At 40.6% G+C, this 24,531-nt stretch overlaps 1 protein-coding gene across 1 annotated transcript; it reads right to left on the bottom strand.

The window, feature by feature from the left end:
* Positions 1 to 19,333: 19,333 nt before the first annotated feature.
* Positions 19,334 to 24,327, bottom strand: LOC117476719 (eosinophil peroxidase-like). Its single transcript, XM_034123431.1, has 13 exons — positions 24,221 to 24,327; positions 24,032 to 24,097; positions 23,846 to 23,933; positions 23,484 to 23,659; positions 22,822 to 22,954; positions 22,365 to 22,494; positions 22,072 to 22,278; positions 21,618 to 21,981; positions 20,962 to 21,122; positions 20,615 to 20,873; positions 20,243 to 20,413; positions 19,909 to 20,146; positions 19,334 to 19,614 (listed from the first exon to the last, which is right to left on the bottom strand). Exons 2-13 carry the CDS (start codon positions 24,093 to 24,095, stop codon positions 19,359 to 19,361), a joined length of 2,247 nt encoding a protein of 748 aa, XP_033979322.1. The 5' UTR covers positions 24,096 to 24,097; positions 24,221 to 24,327; the 3' UTR covers positions 19,334 to 19,358.
* Positions 24,328 to 24,531: the final 204 nt, after the last annotated feature.

Below are 24,531 nucleotides of genomic sequence, written 5' to 3'. Positions count from 1 at the left end.
TGTACCAGAAACACCCCCGTTAAGACTATGGACAACCGACTGGTGACCTGAGCAAAATTATTGAAAGTTATTACAGTAGAAAACAGGGTACTAACCCACGAGGACAACTGTATGTACAAACTCTATGAACAAAATTCCCCTACAGATTGTGGCGACTGTGCACAGATGTATCCAGTCACAAAAGTTACTATTGTTCTAAGTAATAGTGAGATTTAACATATTGGAGAATATATGGAGACGTCCTTTTATAGTGTGTGAAACATGTGGTGCTTGAAACATGTAAGTATTTCAATTTATAGAAGAAAATGGTTTCCTGAAAGAGTTATTTGGAGTAGATGTGTTACAGTGGGAGAAAAAACAATGTTTAGAGATATAGTACATTTATTAGTAGACATTAATTGTGTTTAGATGGCATTTAACATTTTAAAACAGATAGTATGATTAGAAGATAGAGTGGAGAAGGTTAGATTTACTTTACCTCAGTGTGTTAGAATTTCTATAGGTAATGCGTCCCGAGACCTGGACTCTCTCTCTCTCTCTCTGCCTGTCAGACTGCTACGACCCCTATCAGACAAAAGACCTCACTACAGGAGACTCCTCCTCCTCCTCCTCCTCCATCGAACAGACAGAGAACCAGAGCTGAACCAACAACGACAAGACTGCATCCAGAACCTTCTCCACCTGCGGCATCCAGAACCAGAACAGCATGCTGACATAAAGAGGCATACTCTCATCAGTCCCTAACCCAGGACATGAAGTTCCAAGCTGAGCCACTAGATTTGGCACAAGAGCAGAGTGTGGGACATGAAAGCAGAATACGCCCTCCATACAACAGCGAAGAGACTGTAAAGAAGGAGATGAAATGCAAAGCAGTTGGGCCACTGAAAAGAGTACCAGCGAAAGGATTTAAGAGCTGATGGACTGAGGAGAAGACGGAACCAGAGGAGTTGGCATGGTCTAACAGAATGTGAGGGGGTCGTGGCTTGAGACAACAAGAGGAGGAGAAAAAGAAAACGGGAGTGAGTGAGTTTATACATAAACACACTTATTCACAAACAAACTTGAATTGACTTGATAAATACGTAAAGACAAAAAGATTTATTAGCCATGAATTAATAAATTGGTAAATTAAAATAGTAATAAAGAGGAAACTGTTAAAGTAAAATGAGGAAATAATCCTAAAACACACTGAGGGTACTGTGAGATAAAGGGGTAGACATGATGGAAATATTCACCACACTTTACACTTTAAGCAGTGAGTGTTGTGGGACTTAGGAGTAGAACATATTTTTCAATCTTTCCATCATGTAAACGAATTATTCCCTAAAAGATTTTATTCATGGGTGAATTTGGTAGAGATCTAATGTGTTACAATATTGATCTCCAGCTAAAGGGATAGTTTTAGTGACAAATCTGTGTTAGTTGGACAATGTTAAAGGGAGAGCTAATACCAAGCCAAATATAGTATCCCAATCTAAAGTATTGTTTTCGCCATTGTAGCATAGTTATTACCATAGGAGAACTGTTAAGGTGGAAATAACATTTGTTTGTCCAAGATGTAGAGTTTTAAAGGACACTGGGCAAAGAGCGATTGCAAATTTAATTTTGGAAAAAGCAATATAATTGGGAGTAATACATGCGGGGCCTTGGATCACTCATTGCAATGATGCATATTTTTGACAACCCATATCGTTTAGAGAGAAGGGGTCACTCAACCCACCCAGCAGTTGTTTTAAAATCTTACTTGTAGCTTCACAGGGAGCGCACGGCACCAAATTATGAGTTTAAAGGACAAGCGCCACCACCTCCTGATGGTCATCCATTTAATCAGGGATGACCTGAAATTTAGAGATGTTATTTAAAGTAGAAACATATCCGCCATAAGTGAAAATTCCTAAATTGAACTACAAACCATGGATGAAATAACTACTGTTTTTTAAAATCCTTGATAGAGGAGGGAGTAACTGTTACATGCTCGGACACCCAAGGTTCCACACACTGTAAAGGGGTTAGCATAGTTCTTTAAACAGACTAGAATTGAAGATAAATTAGTGAAATGAGTTATTGATATTCCACCGGTTTTCACACCATTTAAGGAACTTTATCACTGCATTAGAACGGACCACCCAAAGGTACTGAAGTAGGAACCATAAGTGATGAAATTCTCCAATTGTTGTAACTGACCAAAATCTTCTCCCAGAAATGACTGTCTGAAATGCCGTATCCCAGAGTAGATGTTTGATGGTATCATGGAACTAAACCCTTGTATGCAGTCTTGCTACAGGATTAGACTGGGACCTGTGCACTTGTACAGCCAGTGATGTTTTATATGCAGTACCAATGACAGTGGGGCAGTTAATCAACATGGCGAAACGCCCCAAAACCAGTAGGGCTAAGAGACCAGTCAAAGGAGGGAGTTTAGGCTCGACAGTGTACAAGGATAGCATAGGGGTGCCCAGGGGGAGTGCTAGATGTTGGAGTTGCATTCCATGTACCCGCACCCTAACGTACCGATTGATCACCACGGCCTTTTCTAGAGAACATATTACTTTCATACTTTAAAAAGTATGAAAGGGGGGAGGGTACATTTCTCATAAGGGAACAGTTTTCAATTGCTAGCAGAACAAGACGACTCAACCCATATACAGATATTGATGAAAATGAAGACAGTGTGTAAATGATGTTAAATGATATGGATGATAAATGATGAGATTGTTCAAAGAATGTCCAAATCATGTGATATTTCAATGATGAAATATATTTCCAAATGATGAAATCATTAGAATGAAGAACCAGCTACAAAGTGGTATACTTTGCACTATTCAAAAAAGGTTTCTAACTTTTATGTTTTATACTGTTATTAGTGATGCGATTTTTAAATAGTATGTTTTTATACTTTGTAAAACAAGTGCCTTAACACTGAATGTGGTATGGGAACGGTTTCTGTGAAAGGAGGGAGTACGAAATGTTCTAATACCACAAGTTGCTGCTATTTTAAAAGTGATATTGAATGTTAAAACTAAAGTTATGCACAAGGGAAAACTTTTACACCAGAAGACCAACCAATGTATTGTTTGTATGTTTGATGACGGTTATTTGAACCATTCCATTTTGATAGTATGTTTTTGATATGAGTTATGTACTATGCAAAGTTCAGATGAAGAACTCATTGATTTCAGTATTGTGTTCACACCTTAAAAGGTGTGAAAGGAGGGATTGTTAGAAATTAAAATTCAATGTTTTATGGCATGATTTAGTCTAAAACATACCGTCAGTTTAAAAGCAGTCAGATGAAGAACTTATTACTTTTAGTATTGTGTTCACACCTTAAATGGTGTGAAAGGAGGGATTGTTAGAAATTAAAATCAATGTTAAACAGCATAATTCAGTCTAAAACATATCGTCAGTTTAAAGCTGTTTTATTGTGGAAAAGCCCGGAAGTTCTCAGGAAATCAATGCCAAGCTTTTATTTTGAAAAATCCTTTATCCGGTTAGCTTGTGACTAATGTTGCGTTTTCTGAATGTAAAGTGAAAATGACTTGGAGTGTTACACACAAACGTACGGACTTTAACACTACATCGATAGACGTTAAGATATTATTACTGCTGAATATTAAATGAAGGTCTAGTTGATCGTAGTGTTTACAGATACGTGAGAAGCTATGACGTCAGAGGGAATTTCCGTAAAATAAGAACTGTGCCGGAGCGGAACCACTAGGACTTCTAAACTAAGTATTACAGCTGTTTATAAGGTATTAAATAGAAAGTCATGACAGAGATAATGAGGAGAAAATGCTTAAGGAAGTAGGCAGAGAATATCAATGTCGAAATCATCTGTGCTCTCGCGATATCGAACCGGCAAATGAGTAGGGGGCCACCCACTATTTGCACAGCGGGGGACAACGAGACGTGGATAAAAAGGCAGGACGAAAGATAACTCACTCTCTTCCCTTCGCTGCAGCCTCCCTCAAGACAACACCGGCTTTGTCTCTCCATTCACCATGCTTGTTCTTTAACCACGTTACTTAATTAAACTACCCATTTGAACCTTTTCAGAGACTCCATTAGTCTCGTTATTTTAAGTTTCTTTCCTGGGAGCGAGAAGATCACAAATTATCAACATGTGTCAACCACAGACCTTATTTCGAGCTATTTTCCAAATGAGTAAAGTGTTACAACCCGAGCTCCGGGGCTGCAACAAAAAGCGGGGAGGCGAGACGAGGGGTATGAATAATAAAGATGTTTATTTATTAAACAAAATGAGGACGCGGCACCAGCAACAGATCCCCGAGGCTGGCCCGGAGAGAGTGCCCAGAGGAGTCAGAGAGCGACGTATCCGGCTTGGCTCCCCTTGTAGGCTTCCAGCAGGTGTAGCTCATCAGGCAGGTGCAGCTCATCAGGCACTGGAACCTGCAATCACCCACAAACACACACAAACAGACGGCACCCCACGTGGTGTGGAGTGGTCGTCACACTCCCCCCCATAAAGAAAGGAGTTCCACTAAGAACACCATCAACTACCCAACAGGACCCTCTTCTCACCAAAACAATACAGCTACATTAGCCTTCAAAAATTCCAGACTGACGTCTATACTCCTTTTTGTACCAGCCAACAAACCTTCCCCTCCCCACTCAGCAACTCCAGCGCCTGAAGAAGCAATTTAAGAGGGACAGAGTAGATCTCGTTTAGTCGCTGCCGAATTGGCTTACTTTTCATTTGACACGTGTGACATGATTTAACATGCCGAGACACATCTCTCTTTAAACAAGGCCAAAAGAAATACCGTAACATGTAATTACATGTTTTACGGACACCCAGATGTCCCGATTGCTTATGTGCTTTCTTGAGGACCTCCTCACGAAATTGTACAGGAACCACAATCTGGAAAACTGGCTCACCAATGAGGCCTTTCCCATGTGACAACCACTTTCTGACCAGCAGTCCCCCTTGCAGCAGACAACCCCTGGTGGCACCATTTCCATCCTCGGTGGAGAGAACCGCCTCAAAGAACGGACTGAGGGAGACATCAGCTTTCTGCTCTACCACCAACTCACTGCGGGATACAGACAACAATGAGTCAGGAACAACCACATAATCTATCTCACTCACCTCTTCACCCTGCTCAGACTCCCCCTGTGCACGGCTCACAGCCCGTGTCACAGCGCCAGCCACAAACACTCCAGGGGAGCACTTAGCATTTTCCTCTGGGTTAACAGTCACAGTGGGTGAAGATGACACTATGGTAGGCGGTGGACCCTCAGCCCACACACGGCTGCCAGCCAGGCCGTTACCCAGGATTGTGGGGGAAACTTCTGTGTAGCAATGCAGTGGGAGTCACCGACTCAGGAAGGAGACACGGGATAGAGCTGGAGCTTTGATGTCAAACACTGATGGGTTTATTCAGAGTATCGGCCGGAGGATTCACATCACAAATCACGAGTCAGAGGGTCCGACTTCATGGGAGAGTTGCCACGTCAATTCTGAAGAGCCTCTCTCTATGTTACCTTTTAACTGGTTCACAGAGAGTAATCAACATCTCTGAGAAAGTAGACTAAACAGCTGGGAACACTGAATCACTTGCGTCCAACACTTATGGCCTCAAAGATTTCACACCTTAGAGTCCACAAACACCGATAAAGAAGTGCCTCAGTGTTCTCACAACAATTACCATTCGTGCCCGAGAGTTGACCGGTCACAAACTGGTAACAACAACACATATGGCGCCAATGCCTTTCCTTAAAGGAGATAACAGACGTCAGAGTAAATCATAAAACGTCACAGAGCAAAAGGTTAGATATCTAGAAGAATTATTCCTTAACAAGGATAACATCCACACCTTCAATCGGCATTACAGGACGGACCCCCATGGCGACCTCACCCTGCACCAAACCAGAAAAAAGCACAACAGAATGCAGAGGAACAGGCACAACACTCATTCCCATACCTCGCATCAGGACAAAGTCCCCAGTTCTAGATTTTTCAGAAAACGGTAGCACAGAGCTCAGAATGTATGAATCAAACGATGCTATGAGGGGCCGTACAGGCCGTAATTCATACTGGTCCTCTCACGCACATACATTCTCCTTTTACATACATACATTTTCACTCTTACACACATATATTCTCCTTTTACATACATACATTTTCACTCTTACATACATACATTCTCCTTTTACATACATACATTTTCACTCTCACACACGTATATATTTACACTCACACATTCATACATTCTGCTCTCATATTATCATATTTCAATGCACACATTCATACATTGTCACTCACATTTATACGTTTTTCACTCACACATTTTTACATTTTGTTCTCATATTCATAGATTTTAATGCTCATATTTATACATTTTGCTCTCATGCACATTCATTCAATGTTTACATTTAATATTATAAATAATATATGCATGTATGAAGACTATATGTATGCAAGAGAAGAATGTATGTATGTATGAAGACAATATATGTATGCAAGAGAAGAATGTATGCATGTATGAAGACAATATATGTATGCAAGAGAAGAATGTATGTATATATGAAGACAATATATGTATGCAAGAGAAGAATGCATGTATGTGTGAGAGAAAGTATAGTGGAAACGGAAGGAGTATGGTTGAAACGGAAGGCAGGTCATTATCGCGCTGTGATTGGCTCAGAAGGTCGAGCGGGGCGGGCTCATGTTCAGAACTTCTGATTCAAATCAACATGATGGAGGGAGATTCATCCGTGTATCTACGGACCATTTGTTTTTCTTTATTAAACACGTAAACGGAAGAGTGTCTGCGAGGCGTTTTTGCTTTTTGTTTTTTACCTTACTAAATGGTCTAATGGTAATTGTAGAGGGGGGAGGGGGGGGCGCGAAACTCGCGGAAGTGATTTCAAAACAAAAGCACTCGTTTGCTTGGAACGTTGATAATATTATAAACAAGGGGAAACGAGGTGAATTTAGCGATCACAACGAAAACGGCCAAGACACACATTGAGCCCAGAAAATGAATGTTATTAAGGGCTATAAATATAATAAGTCTATGTCTAAAATGGACAACATTGTTAGGAGATTTAAACTATACAGCAATTCTGCACTGCGGTCACTCAGCCATCTCTCCACTATGTTTTTTCAAATCAGCTGCTCTTCATTTTTTTTTTACAAATATTTTTTACCACAAGTTCTCAATAAAACTGACACTGTTGGACTCGGTATTAGTTTGACTGCTACCAACAATACATTGAAGTACTTTTACTGTGTATTTTTTGAGAAATACTCTGTCAAAGTCCCCTCCTGAGTACAAAAGCAAGCCACTTCTGCTAAGTTTGATGAGGGAATTCTTTTTTGTTGTCATTAGTTCTTCGTGAGATTGATCCTGTTTGACTCAGTACTAGTGAAACCCCCACAAGTACTATGAAGTACTTTTACTGTGTTACTTTATAAACTCTGAATCTTGTGGTGCTTGAAGAAATACAGACTGGTTAAGCCGGCCAGGTTATATATATGCCCTTTTTTGCAATATTTATTAAAATGTCACTAGTTATTTAAACAAACCACTATCTGAGGATAATACAAGCAACCATAAAACGCCCTTTATCTCGAGAGCCATTGAAGCCCATGAAGAATTTATCCTTCCACAAATCTTTTCATCTGCTGTATTAATAAAGTTGCCACGTGTTTTCAAATTCAAGTTAAGGCACTATCTGTGCAGAACATGAACCTTTTAACTGCCAGACCAAGAAAAAAGCTATGGAACAATTATTTGTTTGCATTTTTTTTATCAAATGGGCCACAAATAACCACAAACACATTTCTTTTTTTTTGACTGACCACACAGTTTTGTTTTTTTTAGCCAGACTACCAACTGGTCGAGCTGGCCTTCTATGGTAAAAGTGCATTTTCAACAATCATCATACAGTACAGTATGTGTATGCATCAAACTCAAATAAAACACAAACTGAAATAAAAAAAAATATTTTATGGAAAATTAGCATTATATAGATATATTCATAAAAGATAATAAATTATAATTGTAAAAAAAGGAAAAAAGTAATGTTAAGGGTTTTTCATAATAAAAAAAAGACTTGCTCATCTTACTGTATATGCTGAATTGGCCTAACAAGAAACCACTGGCCTAACAGCAAATGTCTATATCCTGTGTATCCTAACTTGCTCATCTGTGTGCAACTTCGGGCTGAATGCCATGCATGAAAGCTGCTTTATGAATTATTATCACTCTTTCACTCTGAGAATCATAAGGCAGTACTAGATGTAGTAATATTACCACAAATCTAGCCATTTATTTACCATATTTTATTGAAAAACATCTCTGAAACTCTGAAAAAGTCATATTGCTAGTTTACCATAAAAGGCCAATTCGACCGGTTGGTTGAGCATATTTTCAAAAACATAATTACACCCTTGTTAAAACTTTTGTTGTGCATCAAGTTATCTGATTATGTTCACTCGGTGCTCTGACACTAAAATATGTCAAAAATGACATGGTTACCTTACAAAAGTTGATTTCGTCAGCAGTGATTTTTAGCATGCCAACTTTCTCAGTTGAAGTTAGCTGAAGGGCTTTCTATTCGAACCACAGTGACATCTAGAGGTTGTTTTGTGCATAACATGTCAACCAAATGGTAGAGCTGGCTGAATCAGATGGAGTAAAACTTTTTTATTTATTTTTCAACAAGATATCAAGACACAAAATGAGCTCTACCAAATGGTGGTGCTGGCTGTTAAAGGGTTAAAAATATTCTTCATTTGCAGTATTTTATTTTAAAAGTGTTCAGAAAGACTGCATCAATGATATGCTATATATATATATATATATATATATATATATATATATATATATATATATATATATATAATATGAATATTTGTATTAACTTCAACCAAAGTCAATTTAAATAGCGGGCAAAAATGGGTTAATTGCCCTGGATGTGGTGTTTGATATAGTTTACGTTCAATTTCAACTATTTTAGGCAGAAAAACGTCTATTGACTAAACGCTTTTTAATAATTTACTATTTAGAAAGGTTTTTGTGAGAAATCATTTCAAAAGTAAACTTTTTTTTCCTTTTGTATTTAAAATTTGAAATGTTTGCACCAAACATTATTAATTTATACATTTTTATCAATTGTTTAAAATTATGAATCCATTTATTTTATTGTATTTCCTTGAGGCTGGGGAAGATATCCAGCATGTAGTTCAACATGCAAATGTTCTAATCAGGGTTCATACACTTTTTCACCAATGCTTCTCCATGACTTCTCCATGACCTATACCTAATTTTCCATGACCAAAAATATTACTCTGTCTCAGCGGTACCACTGAAAATGGTTTATTTTAACATGGAACAGGAAAATAGGGTCTGAAACATGTTGTCCCTATCTAAAACAAATCCAGGCTTACTCGCTTCTACACGCTAAAGCAACTAAAATCTCTCACCAGCAAAATACCTCGTCAGTTAAATGCCATTTTAAGTTTCATTACTATACGTTACAGTATTTATTATCATTATAGTATTACTATTTTGGCGATTAGATAAAATATAAATTATATTTGATGCAATTTTAGTCACATTTCCATGACTTTTCCAAAACTTTGGGGAAAATATTGTTTTCCATAACTTTTCCAGGGCCTGGAATTAGCATTTTGAATTTCCATGACTTTTCCAGGTTTTTAATGACCGTAAGAACCCTGTCTAATACAAGTAAGTATAAGTATAATGGAAAAGTAAATAAAAAAAGTTTCATAGGAGGATGTGGAATTATTTTCTCTCACCGTACACCAGGGGTCGGCAACAGGCGGACCGCGGTCCGGATCCGGACCCAGACGCCGACCTATACGGACCCGGACCTATAGAGTGGCGAAGTCCCTCCCTTTCCGGTGGACCTCCATAGGACCTTATTTCGGAAAAATTATGTATTGAAGTCAATGGAGAGAGAAATATTATCTTTCGATCCCGTTTGAATTGTGACACGAATTACACATATGATGTTTGTCAATTTAAAAGATAATTTTGCAAGTAAAAAAAAAAATAATGTGTCGTAAAACTGTGAAGTAACACATTTGTTTGTGTGAAACGCTCAATGAACTACATCTCTGGTCAACAACACACGTCACCAAGATGGCCGTCACTACTGTCTTGTCAACAAAACGATTGACTACCCTCACTATCACCACAATGAAACACGTCCTGAAGAATGTCATGCAAAGCTGCCTGCCTGCCTTCCTTTGATTCTCTCTGAACTGCCTGGTCGTTTTAATGTTTAATGTCAACCATTTGTGCAGATAGCATGAAGTAGAGAAGATCGCCGATGCTAACGTTAGCGTTAGCATTTCTCCCCCGGGCTTAAATGGTGTATTATAGAATGATCACACCGGTGACAGTACTATTCAAAGGGTTCACGAAATATGACTACTACTCTTACTGTTTAACATTTTGGGTTACTTAATGTTACTTCATGTTAAGGCTAATAAAAAGGACAAGGCTGTAATACTAACTAACGTGCTAGCTACTAGCTAGGTAGCTAACTTGATCAAGCCACTCCTGGTCCTTTCATCAGACGGGAAGCAAAAGAACGAGCAAGACCCATTGCTGGTATAATAACAACCTGGTACTAAGCACACAGGCATCTTGTTAAAGTTATCTTATCTTAGCCAGCACCATATAGATAGATTATATCTATATTGCGCTGATCTTAGGTATCTGAATGGTGGAGGAAAACAATTGTGACATCACTTACGCGACTCTGGGATTTGTAGTCTTTCTAGTTACGTATTTTTCATAGTCTTATATTTCAACAGTTTTACGACCCGGAAGTAAGTGGGCGTGACTTCGCCACTCTATAGAGTGGCGAAGTCCCTCCCACTTACTTCCGGGGTATGGGACCTTATTTCGGAAAAATTATGCATTGAAGTCAATGGAGAGAGAAAGATTATCTTTCGATCCCGTTTGAATTGTGCCACGAATTACACATATGATGTTTGTCAATTTAAAAGATAATTTTGCAAGTCAAAAAAAAAAAAATGTGTCGTAAAACTGTGAAGTAACACATTTGTTTGTGTGAAACGCTAAATGAACTACATCTCTGGTCAACCACACACGTCACCAAGATGGCCGTCACTACTGTCTTGTCAACAAACGATTGACTATCACCACAATGAAACACGTCCTGAAGAATGTCATGCAAAGCTGCCTGCCTGCCTTCCTTTGATTCTCTCTGAACTGCCTGGTCGTTTTAATGTTTAATGTCAACCATTTGTGCAGATAGCATGAAGTAGAAAAGATCGCCGAGGCTAACGTTAGCGTTAGCATTTCTCCCCCGGAATTAAATGGTGTATTATAGAATGATCACACCGGTGACAGTACTATTCAAAGGGTTCACGAAATATGACTACTACTCTTACTGTTTAACATTTTGGGTTACTTAATGTTACTTCATGTTAAGGCTAATAAAAATGACAAGGCTGTAATGCTAACTAACGTGCTAGCTACTAGCTAGGTAGCTAACTTGATCAAGCCACTCCTGGTCGTTTCATCAGACGGGAAGCAAAAGAACGAGCAAGACCCATTGCTGGTATAATAACAACCTGGTACTAAGCACACAGGCATCTTGTTAAAGTTATCTTATCTTAGCCAGCGCCATATAGATAGATTATATCTATATTGCGCTGATCTTAGGTATCTGAATGGTGGAGGTAAACAATTGTGACATCACTTACGCGACTCTGGGATTTGTAGTCTTTCTAGTTACGTATTTTTCATAGTCTTATATTTCAACAGTTTTACGACAAACTGTGACTTTTTTGACATGGAAATGATTTTTTAAGATTGACAAACATCATATGTGTAATTCATGGCACAATTCAAACGGGATCGAAAGATAAGTTTTCTCTCCCCATTGACTTCAATGCATAATTTTTCCGAAATAAGGTCCCATACCCCGGAAGTAAGTGGGAGGGACTTCGCCACTCTATTGGGGATTTCAATTTTGACGGGGCGATTCTATTTTAACCGCTGCCGACAGGGGGCGAAAGAGACGAGTGAGCGATACAGGGAGAGAAACACAGAAGAAGAGATGAGAGAGCGGCAGAGAGAAGCGGAGAGGAAAGTGAGTAAAGAGTAGTGATGGGAATTCCGGCTCTTCTTGGTGAGCCGGATCATTTGGCTCGGCTCACCAAGAAGAGCCGGCTCTTTCGGCTCCCAAACGGCTCTTCAGTTTACTACATATTATACCTTTTATAATTCAATCAAATGTAGCCCTGTTTTGACTCATGATTTATATGTGTACACATATCACTTAAATTATTCAATACATCCTTTGTACTGAAGTATTCAAAAGTAAAAATTACATGTTTAATATCAATTATTTGCTGTGGCCAGTTTTCATTGCATTTACAGACCCTTGTATCTCTCTGATACCACCCAATGAATGCACTGACTTGCTTGAACCACGCTACACAAAGCAGATAGCAACACCTATAAAAAACCCGAGGTGACAGGGCTTTCAGTGTTGCAGCTCCTAGACTGTGGAACAGCCTCCCAGTACATATCCGGACTGCTGAGTCTATTGAACTTTTTAAATCTCAGCTAAAAACTCACCTCTTTGCACTGGCTTTTAATACTAGTTGAACATTACATTTTTACATTTGTATGTGTTTTTTTTAAATATTTTTCTAGTTATTGTGCTTTTTATCATGTTTTTAATTATTGTTTTATTATTGTACTCCCATTGTGTTATTTAATATGTATTGCCTGTACAGCACTTTGGTCAACTGAAGGTTGTTTTAAATGTGCTATATAAATAAATAAAGATTGAGATTGAGATAAAAACTTAAGCATAGACATTTAAATAAAGGGGCTACTGTATCGACATTTTAAAATTATATTTAAAGAAAAGGCCCTGACTAAACAGCAGGGCTCTATTTCAGTATTAACTATAGAAAAAAAGACAGCAACAGCTGACATCAAATCTTTGCTGAGCCCAAGGATAATCATAAATAAATGACATAGTGAAAATAAATATATTGCAATGCTCAGTACAGCAGCATCCAACAGTCTCTAATCCTTGGATATTACATGTCACTGCATGCATGCACGGAGCAGCTGTAGCGCGGAGATCATCATATCATTCTGTCTTGTATTACTTAACAACAAAATAACAAAAAAAAACGGCTCGTTCGCGGGCGCGAGCCGGCTCCCGTCGTTCACTTAAAAGAGCCGGCTCTTTGAGCCGGCTCGTTCGCGACCGACACATCACTAGTAAAGAGAATAATTAGCGATACAGGCAGAGAAGACGGAGAGGAGAGTGAACAGGCGTGTTAGCGGCAGACAGGGAGAGACAAATAATGACACATGGCGCTCTCCAAGAAGAGGAAAGTGGACAGTGAGAACAGAGCTTTTAACCCTGAGTGGACGGACTCATTCATGTTCATCCTGCCCACTGGGAGCACAGAACCAGTGTGTCTCATTTGTTCATTGACCGTGGCGCTCAAGCAGAATACAAAAATCAAGTAACTGTATTCAGCTCGCGTTATATTTGAAAAACGAGTAATCTGATTACAGTTACTTTCGTAAACCTGAAGTGAATACATTTTGGAATACTTATGGGAATTATTGGTGGAAAAGTTTCCTCATAAAATGTAATAGTCAATACCAGCAGAACTGTGTGCACACTGCACAGCGCTGCAGCGTGTCTGTGAGCGAGAGAGATGCAGCGTGTCTGTGAGACCCCGCCCCCGCACGCAGATCAGAGAGAGAGATCTCTTTTAAAATATATTGAAAGTTAGAAACGGAGATGGTTCGATAAAATGTGCAAGATAACGTTTATGTAGCATTTCTTTATTGTCGAAATGATGACATTTCATAACGGGATCAAATCAAAGTGAATGGCTGCTGAATGCATGGGGCAAGTGACTGGAAACAGTTTTAAAAGTTATTACGTCGTTTCAGATAATAAATAATAATGATAATTCATTCTATTTAGGGGCGCCTTTCAAAGCACCCAAGGACACCTGACAATTCATAACATATTCTAAGGAAAGGTTTAAGAGAGTACAAATAATGCAGTCCGGGTGATGTTTTTTATGTGGGGTGCAGATGAGAGGGAGCTGTCCAGAATGACACCAAGATGTTGTGTTTGAGTTGTGCTCTTGATAAGCCATTAAAACAGTAAAATAAGTGTCTCCTGTTCACCAAAACATACCCATCTGTTATGGAAAAATAAAGTATTCCAAAAGTAATCTGAATACGTTACTTTTTTAAGACACGTAACTGTAACTGTATTCGGATTACTTACAGAGCCATGTATTCAGTATTCAGTAACCGATTACATTTACAAAGTAACCCTCCCAACCCTGATTAAAAGTGCCAACACGCCAATATGAGACAAAACACAAAGTGTTTGACCAAACATTCCCTCTCAAGTCAGAACTGAGGTCACAAAAAATAAGCAGTCTCAGAGCCCAATATGATATTAAAACTAAATATCGTTCCAGGGCAGGCTAACCGAGGCTAACCAATGAGCACCTGCATGTGTGTATGAGAATGGCCCTGACACCATTTCAGCCCAGATTTAAACTCCTGGCAGGACAAGCTCAAGCTCAATTCTCGCACTGAATTAAAACAAAGTGAGTGAGGGACTGCAATATAAGAGGGAAAGAAAGAGAAACTTTAAAACTGTTCAATTGTTATGATGTGTAAAGACTGATATTGTTCAAGTCATGATGTGAAACGGTTAACAAAGCTATTTTATTTATTTCTCTATTTTATTTTTAAATGCAGCCCGAGAGGAACATTACACATATCCACAGTATTTACTGTATATCTGTATAGTTCAATGTTCATTGACAATAAATATTGTTGTTTTTGAATTGTACTTTCTTTATTTGATTGGCAGTCGGTTGTTGATTACATGCAGACGTTGATAAAGCTACAGGCTACTTCGATATATATCACACTAATTCATAAAGCAAGTTAGACATTTTGATGTTCCGGACCTTTGCATGGGGACATTTTCTCTAACTGGACCTCGTTGAATTTTAGTTGAATACCCCTGCCGTACACAATCAAACAATCTATAATTTAGCTCTGGCCTTCACTCACAAAAAAACATTTAGTTGAATTGGACACATTTTTCGAAGCTCTGACATGCAATGACTGGGACTGGTGGAAGAATCTGCGAGGAATTAACTAGGAGCAGAGAAATAATCATATTTTAAAAGACAGCAGCCCCATAAGAGGCCAACAAGAGTCACAAGGGTGTGTCACTTTGCTGAAGGATAGACCAGCTATCCAGGCCAGACTCTAAAGACTTTCCATGGTGTAAAATGCTGCTGCTGCAGTACTAGTGCTGATATCATGTCTACCATCCTCTTAAAATACTCAGTCCAACAATATAAGTCTCATGAAGAAAGGTATTTTAACGCTTATTCAAAATAGTAGAGAAACATGCATTCTAGTACTCAGGAGGGGACTTTGACAGAGGATTACTAAAAAAGTACACAGTAAAAGTACTAGCAGTCAAAATAATGCCAAGTCCAACAGTGTCAGTTTTATTAAGAACTTGCGGTAAAAAATATTTGAAAAAAAAAAAATGAAGAGCAGCTGATTTGAAAAAACAAAGTGGAGAGATGGCTGAGTGACAAATCTCCTAACAATGTTGTCCATTTTAGACATAGACTTATTATATTTATAGCCCTTAATAACATTCATTTTCTGGGCTCAATGTGTGTCTTGGCCGTTTTCGTTGTGATCGCTAAATTCACCTCGTTTCCCCTTGTTTATAATATTATCAACGTTCCAAGCAAACGAGTGCTTTTGTTTTGAAATCACTTCCGCGAGTTTCGCGAGTTTCGCGGCCCCTCCCCCCTCGCTACATTGACCATTAGACCATTTAGTAAGGTAAAAAACAAAAAGCAAAAACGCCTCGCAGACACTCTTCCGTTTACGTGTTTAATAAAGAAAAACAAATGGTCCGTAGATACACGGATGAATCTCCCTCCATCATGTTGATTTGAATCAGAAGTTCTGAACATGAGCCCGCCCCACTCGACCTTCTGAGCCAATCACAGCGCGATAATGACCTGCCTTCCGTTTCAACCATACTCCTTCCGTTTCCACTATACTTTCTCTCACACATACATGCATTCTTCTCTTGCATACATATATTGTCTTCATACATACATACATTCTTCTCTTGCATACATATATTGTCTTCATACATGCATATATTATTTATAATATTAAATGTAAACATTGAATGAATGCGCATGAGAGCAAAATGTATAAATATGAGCATTAAAATCTATGAATATGAGAACAAAATGTAAAAATGTGTGAGTGAAAAACGTATAAATGTGAGTGACAATGTATGAATGTGTGCATTGAAATATGATAATATGAGAGCAGAATGTATGAATGTGTGAGTGTAAATATATACGTGTGTGAGAGTGAAAATGTATGTAAAAGGAGAATGTATGTATGTAAGAGTGAAAATGTATGTATGTAAAAGGAGAATATATGTGTGTAAGAGTGAAAATATATGTATGTATGTAAAAGGAGAATATATGTGTGTAAGAGTGAAAATATATGTATGTAAAAGGAGAATATATGTGTGTAAGAGTGAAAATATATGTATGTAAAAGGAGAATGTATGTGCGTGAGAGGACCAGTATGAATTACGGCCTGTACGGCCCCTCATACGATGCTGTGTCTCTCAAATGTTTTACCGGCACGCTGATGTCACTTCCCACCAATGACACGTATCCGGTTGAAAATTGCAGAAAACAGTGGTTCCTTCAACCCGCATGGCTCGCTAACCTGCTGACAGGGAGAGATGACAGGTAAGGGTACCACAGACACAGCACAAGCAGCAGAGTTAATCTGGCCCCCATTATTCCCCCTTCTGGCATTAGCTTTTGGACAGTCAGCTTTCCAATGCCCTCTCTCCCTGCAGAAATTACAGATTTCCGATGGGTCAACCCGTGGCTGACCTCGCATCGCACGTTCAGCATTACCCAAGTGTGCATGATCTTCCTCCTGGACCCTGAAGTCTCGACCGCCCCTGTGTATCAGCACGTAGTCATCAGCCAGTACAGCGGCCTCTGCAGCAGTCTTCACCTTGCGCTCGCTGATGTACACTGCAATGTGACTGGGTACAGAATTTTTTAATTGTTCCAAAACAATCATATCGCATAATGCAGCATACAAACTCACATTTAGGGCATTGCACCATCTGCTAAAAAAAAGTACCAGATCTCTGGCAAACTCCACATGGGTGTGTCTGCTAGACTTCTCCCAGGACCTGAACCTCTGGCGATATGCCTCAGGGACCAACTCGTAGGCCTTCAGCACAGCAGTTTTAACAGTCAAATACACCTTGCTCTCTGCCACCGTTAGAGCAGAATAAGCTTCCTGGGCCTTACCCGTTAGCACACACTGCAACAATAAGGTACTATCTATATCCGACCACTCTCTGCTCTCAGCCACACGCTCAAATAGGGAGAAAAATGTATCTGGATCTCGCTCACTAAACTGAGGAACAACCCGCAGATTATTGGCAACGTCAAACGGAGTATTCACTCTACCTGTTATGTTTATGCATGGGGTTTTTGGTTGTTGTGTTGTTTTCTGTTGTTTGCTCCTTTTTCCCCTCTCTGCTCTTTCTCTCCTTGTCTACAGGACTGGTGTGTGACAGGGGGCGTGGCTGGTATTCTCCTGGCTGCAGATGAGGCACACCTGTTCTCACTTCCCTAATCAACCCTCTCTTTAAGAGCCTGGCCCTCACCTCACTACTCTGCCAGAGTATTATATGCTGTTCGTCGATCCAGAGTGCCTCTCTGCAGCCCAAGCCAAGTTTTTGTTTCTCTTTGCAGTTTTTGTGCAACTTTTTGAGTTTTTGGCCAGGAACGTTTTCCTTCTGTTTGTTTTTGGACCTTTCTGCTACCAGCCAGCTCCCTGTCGACAGTACCTGCCTTGGCCTAGTATTATTAATTAAACACCTTGAACTTTACTTGTGTCTGTCTCTGCTTTGGGGTCTAAGAATCCAAACGCCACAGAATACTCTGGCCACATGGACTATACATGCAATATACGCCGGGATCCGGAGTCGTGGCTGTGCCTGTTGCTGTGGTCCTGGATCATAAGTCCTGGATGGATATCCTCGTGGATTCATCTTCTTCTTATAGACACATGCATTTCCAAACATTTGGACTACCTATGTTGCAAATGTATTATCTTTTCAATTTACACATGGCTTCTATTGCACGTCTGTCCGTCCTGGGAGAGGGATCTGTTGCTCTCCCTGAGGTTTCTCCCATTTTCCCCTTTAAACTGTGGGTTTTCTCCGGAAGTTTTTCCTTGTACGATGTGAGGGTCTAAGGACAGAGGGTGTCGTATTGTCATACTGATATTCTGTACAAACTGTGAAGTCCACTGAGACAAATGTAACATTTGTAATATTGGGCTATATAAATAAACATTGATTGATTGATTGATTGATTGAGTATGTTTGCAGACCGTTGCTGTAATGAAAGTAAGCAACTTGAGCCGCCACTACTACTAATTTGTGTATGTGTGTGTTCCAAGTGAATTTGCGGCCCCCTGGTGGCCAGTACATAAATGATGTGGCCCCCATCACCATCTAATGGCGCGTTTCCACTACACGGCCTCGCTCGGCCCCGCTCGGTATGGCTAGGCCTCGTTAGGACTGGCTCACTTTATGGCGCATTTCCATTACAGTTTAGGAACTGGGGTAGTATCTATAGTAACGCAGTGTAGGCGGAGCCGTGACGTCCTCTTCAATGAGAACCCCAGAAAAACAACACAGCCGTTAGCTGTTAGCACTCAGAGCTCACAGCTCCTCATATATGTTCAGAAACTAGACAAAAGTTAAACAAGTACAAACCACAGACTGCCTGTGTCATGGTGAATACAGTCGCTGCTTTATTTATGTCTGTATAGGCCGTTGTTGTGAGTGTGGACGGTATACTGCGTTAGCTTAGCCAATCTCCATTTAGAAAACACGCATTTTAAAAGGTTTTTCGCCTGCCGTCTGTCTGCAGACTTGTCAAAGCATTAATTCATGGTTTTTACTAACCGGTATCAGTATGTTGTTACTTCGGCATCATTTTGAAACGTGTATTACAATTAAATCACGGTCAAATATGTCCATCTTGTTGTAGTTGTAGCCCCCTTGCCAGCGATGCTCTCTCTAGTTTAGCATACTCAGCCTCGTTGTCTCTGGCCCTAGACCCACGATTTTATGAGGCCAGAAAAACTGTGAATTAGGACCCGCCGGCCGGTACTAGGCCAAGTGGAAACGCAACCAAAGACGGGCCGCTGACGTCACAGCCCTCTTAAACCGTGCTCCGCGCTGTAGTGGAAACGCGCCACAAGTTGCCCATCCCGTCTCCAGGTGGACAGGTTCAGGCGTCGGATGCTGGAGCAGTAGACGAGTCTGTTGCAATTTGAGATGGCGCTGAAGGCATCGGTGGGGACAGACGAGATGCCGGTGTTGTCGCAGATGATCCTGGATATGGTGGAGGTGGACAGAGCAGCTCTCTGAGCCGGGGTGAACACGCCCTGGTTCTCGTACCACAGCCTGATGATATCAAACAACAGACTACGGTCAGCAGATCAAGTTTGTAAAGCATTTATTTTCATGACATTTGATATAAATATATAATACAATTTATTATGTCAGACACATTTTTTTTATATGTATACATTTAAAAAATCTAATGCTCAACATAGGCATGAATTTAAGTACATGTACAATTTAACAGTTCATCAACAAAACAAAAATACTGTAACCTGTGACACTATATATACATGTAGATTGTTAGAAATCAGAACTAAATGTGATTCACATGTTATTATCTACATGGACACTGACCTGTCCCCCTGGCGGATCCTCTGGAACTGTGATGCGATGAGGCAGGCGAACAGAGGCCCCACACGGCCGCCAGGGACAAACGGCTCCGCCACGCCTCCCATCCAGATGTCGATGTTGGCGGGGGTCCCGTAGAGCTGCAGCAGCTTACGGGCCAGGTCGGCGTTGTTCAAAACCCGAGCGAGCTCTGCCTGGTTCCCTGGCTGAGACAGGCCACATAACTTGCGCCAGGCGTTGTAGCCTAGAGGAGAAAACATCGGGTAAGCAAATAGTGGATGAGGACAATAAGAAAGAAAGAAACATCAGAGAAGGATGATATTCAAAGTGAGGGATGTACCAGGCAAGCCGTGGTCACGCCCCCTCTCCATGTTGAGAGAACCGAGATCCAAAGCCAGATGCATCACAAACTGGAACAAGCGCTCCCTCAGAGCGTCCACCAACATGTTATCCTGAGTGTTCAGCTTAGCAGGATGTCCAACCAGACCACGGAGCAGGGGGTCAATGCCCCCTGGAGATATTTAAATAGAAGTTAGGGTGACAGATTGACAGGTTTGAGAAGCTGAAAACAGCATTCTCTGCCATTATTGCATGAAAAAGTACTTTAGCAGTAAATTGACTGTTATTTTTCGGTCCTTAGACACTTTTTTTGGTTGACTTATAGTTGCATTTCTATTTGATAAGTTACTCCACTGCTCTCTGTAAAACTCACCCTCGAAGACGACCCTCCAGGGGGTGAAGAAGGCCTCGAACAAAGGCACGCTGGGTAAGCGGGAGTTCTCCCTGTAGTTTTCATCCAGACGGGATACGAGTGGCTGGATGGCCAAGTGGGCGAAGCGGAAAGCTGCTGTAGCGAAGACGTTGGCGATGCTGGGGTCCACGTTAGCATTGTAGCCGGGGTAACGGCCAAGCTGTCTACGCATTATATCAGGACCCACAATGTGAGGCAGATAATCCCTGAACACAAACAACTGGGAGAGACAGAGGTCGATTTTCAGTTAAACATGTTGTTGTAAGGATAGGAATATATAATCATGAGTGACCCTCAGGTTTTGCTACCTGTGTGTAAGCCCCCATGATTTTGCGGGCCTCCTGGTAGAGCGTCTCGCTGTCCCACTGCGGGTTTATTCTCTTCAGCTGCCGAGCCAGGCGGTTGTGCTCACGCATGAACAGAGTGTGAATAGATGTGAGAGCGAGGTTCTCGTCCACGCGGACGTCACCTTACAGACAGAAATGTACCCATTAGATAGTTGATCAGAGGTGTTTATGTCCTTTAAAAATATTGGCTTTATAAATGATTCATCATGTCCTAATAGTTTCATACATGGGCATGAAGAGGTTAAAAAAAGGGAACATTTGCTTATTTACCTCTACTATAAATTACTTTCTATTTTTCTTAGCTCAGTTATTATATCTTTAATATAGTGAAAACAATCTATGTTCTTTTTCTTTGATACTAGAAATTATTTAAATGCACACATGATGCATTGTTGTAGTGAATACTTTATTTGTTAAGTCTTCAAGATACTTATACAGTATATTTATATATACTTACTTATATGGACACTTAATTACAAGATAAGACACACCTCTGCATTACAATATAAGTATTGAAAAAATGATTTATAAGACATGTTAGTGACATATAGTTTATAATAGCTATTAAGCCATTAAAATGTCGCCTTTAGAGCCATTAGTGACAGGAAGAGACTTACCTGCGAGGAAACAGGGCACCTCTCTGGCGTTGTTGTCGTTGGTGACCCTCTTGCGAGTGGCGCACATATTCGCCTCCATAGGGTGGAAGGGCAGCAGCTCACGTCTGTTGTCTCTGAACTCGGTGTTGACGCGCAGCAAACCGCAGTCACTGTCGGGATCTCGGAGAGACTTGGCGAGCTGCTCATCAGAGCCGTATACCTGGCTCAGATCCAGGAAGGCCGTCAGCGCGTTGATCTGCTCTCTCTTTTTAGGTTCCCCGCCAAAATTGTAGACGGAGTATCCTGAACCGCAAACAGGGGCCGATCTGAACGCAGGGATGCAGCTGTTTCGGCCGGTGGGCAAGCGGGGGTCGCCGGGAGGAATCTGATTGTAGGAAAGAGTCCAAGAGTTATGGTTGGAAGCTTTTAAGTGAAAACAACATGTATATATTTATTTTTGAGCATTCAAACCAACCAGGATGGGTATGCATGGCTCGGTTAGCTCACAGCTCTCGTCACAGTTGATGCCGTTGCTGAAGGAGCGGATGCTGGGGGAGAAGGGCGTGAGGGTGAGATCGTGGGCGCTCCATTGACCAAATGTGGTCACCATGTGAGGGTGTTCTCGGTCGTTGACCACGCCTGCGTCTGTTGTGCTCAGGATGTTGTTGGACACCTGTCGCACCTGAAGGTGGAGGACAACTTGGTTTTAATTTAAATCTGCATTTACGTATATTAATCAAGGTGAGTGTTTGCGATTTGAGGTCGTACCAGTGGGAGCAAGAAGTTGTTGAATCTTCGAGTTCTGTCCCTGCCCTTCGGTTGGGAGATGGCGTCGTCATACTCAGCAGGAAGCCAGCGGGCTAAAGGGGTGTTGGAGGATCCGAGGCGCGGGTTTTTTCTGAAAGCAAACAGAAAACGGTCATGTTTGGAAACGCTGCTTGAGAAATCCTAGGTTTACACATCTCCTGTGGTGTATGGCTCAAGATGTTTAGGTGTATTTCAAAAGAATTTCCTCTTAAAATGTAAGCCACAATTGCTCTCATAGACCTTGCAAGTTTCCACTAAATCAACACAGATTGCTTTTTGGAATGAAAAATACAATTTCTTTTTACATACATTGACAATGTATTTTTGTCCAATATGGTGTTTCAGAAGTCAAAATAAATGAAAATGGTTCTTAGATTAAAAAGTGCATTTTTTCAAAAAACATTTATGTTTCTCTTACATGTTGTTGCAGACGCTGGTGGCTGTGCGATACGTGTTGAGGTTTGGTGTTGTGCGGCATGAAGGAAAAGTGACTTGACTTGCACATCCAGTTATTTCTGTCAGCTTATTCAGGTCCTCTTCAGAGAGCAAATCTGTACAAAATATATATTTACATATATATATATACATATATATATATTTAATAGAGTCACTGCTTTGATGGCAGACACTGATGGTTTATTTGGAGTTACGGCCGGAGAATTTGACATGTGGTGTGTCACGAGTTGACACAGCGGTTGCCAAACCAATTCTGAAGAACTCTTTCTGAAGCTCAAGGTTTTAACTAGTTCAGAGTGTAATAATCAACATTCTTTATCAGTGAGACTAAACAATTATGGACCCTGAATCTAACTAGAGCTCTCGTCCATAGAAAAGAATGTGCGCCAGGGAACCTACGTCCCTGAACAGTAAACTGCCTCATGGCGGCTTGTGCTCTGTCATAGACAGCAATGCGCCTAAGCTGCCCCTCCTTAAGAGATAGCAGCAATACCCAAGGCCGTAGAACTATGCCATGGGAAAATAGACAGTAAAGAGAGAAAACTATGAACTGGGTCGAAGGTTGAATACCTAAGCAGATTCCCTGACACAGGTGTTCTTTTTGTTTGGTGCCACATGTCTGACCTGTCACGTTGAGTGAGCGTTTGTGCACATGATGCACCCTCTCCTGTAGCAGGCGGAGGGTTTGTGCCATGTAGTCTGCAGATCTCACAGCTGAGCGCGTTCCACCGCGAGGCTGCTTCAGCAGGCGGAGAGCATCGTGAGGACGCACCACCTCTTTACGGACCCGTCTCAGACTCCTGGAGGAGAAAAAGTCACAAAATCAAACAATGAATTTAGTTATTTTTTGGGAGAATCCGTAACTTTTTCCATACATTTTTCTGAAATAATGCAATAAATGGCTTGCATGCAAATGAAAAACTCTTTAGTGTACATGATCGCAGAATTATATTAAAATATAAATTACTATTTTAAAATGAACTCACTCTTCTCTTGAGTACTTGTAAGCATCGTCAACAATTTTCTTTGCCTCCTCAAAACAGGTTTGAAGAAGAGGACTGCCGAGTTGTTCCCCTGCGAAGAACACATTTGTCAAATATCGCAATCATTTGGAATTAGCCAGTAATGTTACACAAATGGAGAAATGAAACAGTGATTACGATGTAGCTTACCTGCTGGTTTGGAGTGAGCAGGAATCAGGCAGACGCCCAGCACAAGAAGGGCAGAGAGAAGCATCTCTAATAGAAAATAAGAAAAAGTCAATACAAAAACTAAATCTAATGTGGTTGTGAAAAGCTATGTTTTAGCATAACGTTACACCAAAATATCAAAACATCCCAATAAAACACAAATGTTCTTACCTGTGTCTGTGAAGACTCCTGTGAAGATTTGAGTTGCTCTTGAAAATGTGGAGTGTGTGATGCTGTGTCCTTCTTATACTCAGCGTGAGGCCTCGATGCCTCGCCCCCGCACTGATTAAGTGAAGATAATGTCCGTAAAATGCAGTTCCTTCTTCCTTCTCTCCGTGCTGCAGCAAACCCTTTACCCTTAGCAGTTATTGTTTTTGGTCAACTTATGTGAAAACTGTAATGTTTAATAAGTAACTGCATTATATTATACTACCATTTACAGTATTTTAAGTGGGAAGGTAAGTAAGCTGTTGAATACATTA

This window comes from Trematomus bernacchii, unplaced genomic scaffold, assembly GCF_902827165.1.
Source record: "Trematomus bernacchii unplaced genomic scaffold, fTreBer1.1, whole genome shotgun sequence".
Taxonomy (NCBI): Eukaryota; Metazoa; Chordata; class Actinopteri; order Perciformes; family Nototheniidae; genus Trematomus; species Trematomus bernacchii.
Note: the sequence above shows the minus strand (reverse complement) of the source record. Positions and strands in the feature narration are given on the sequence as shown.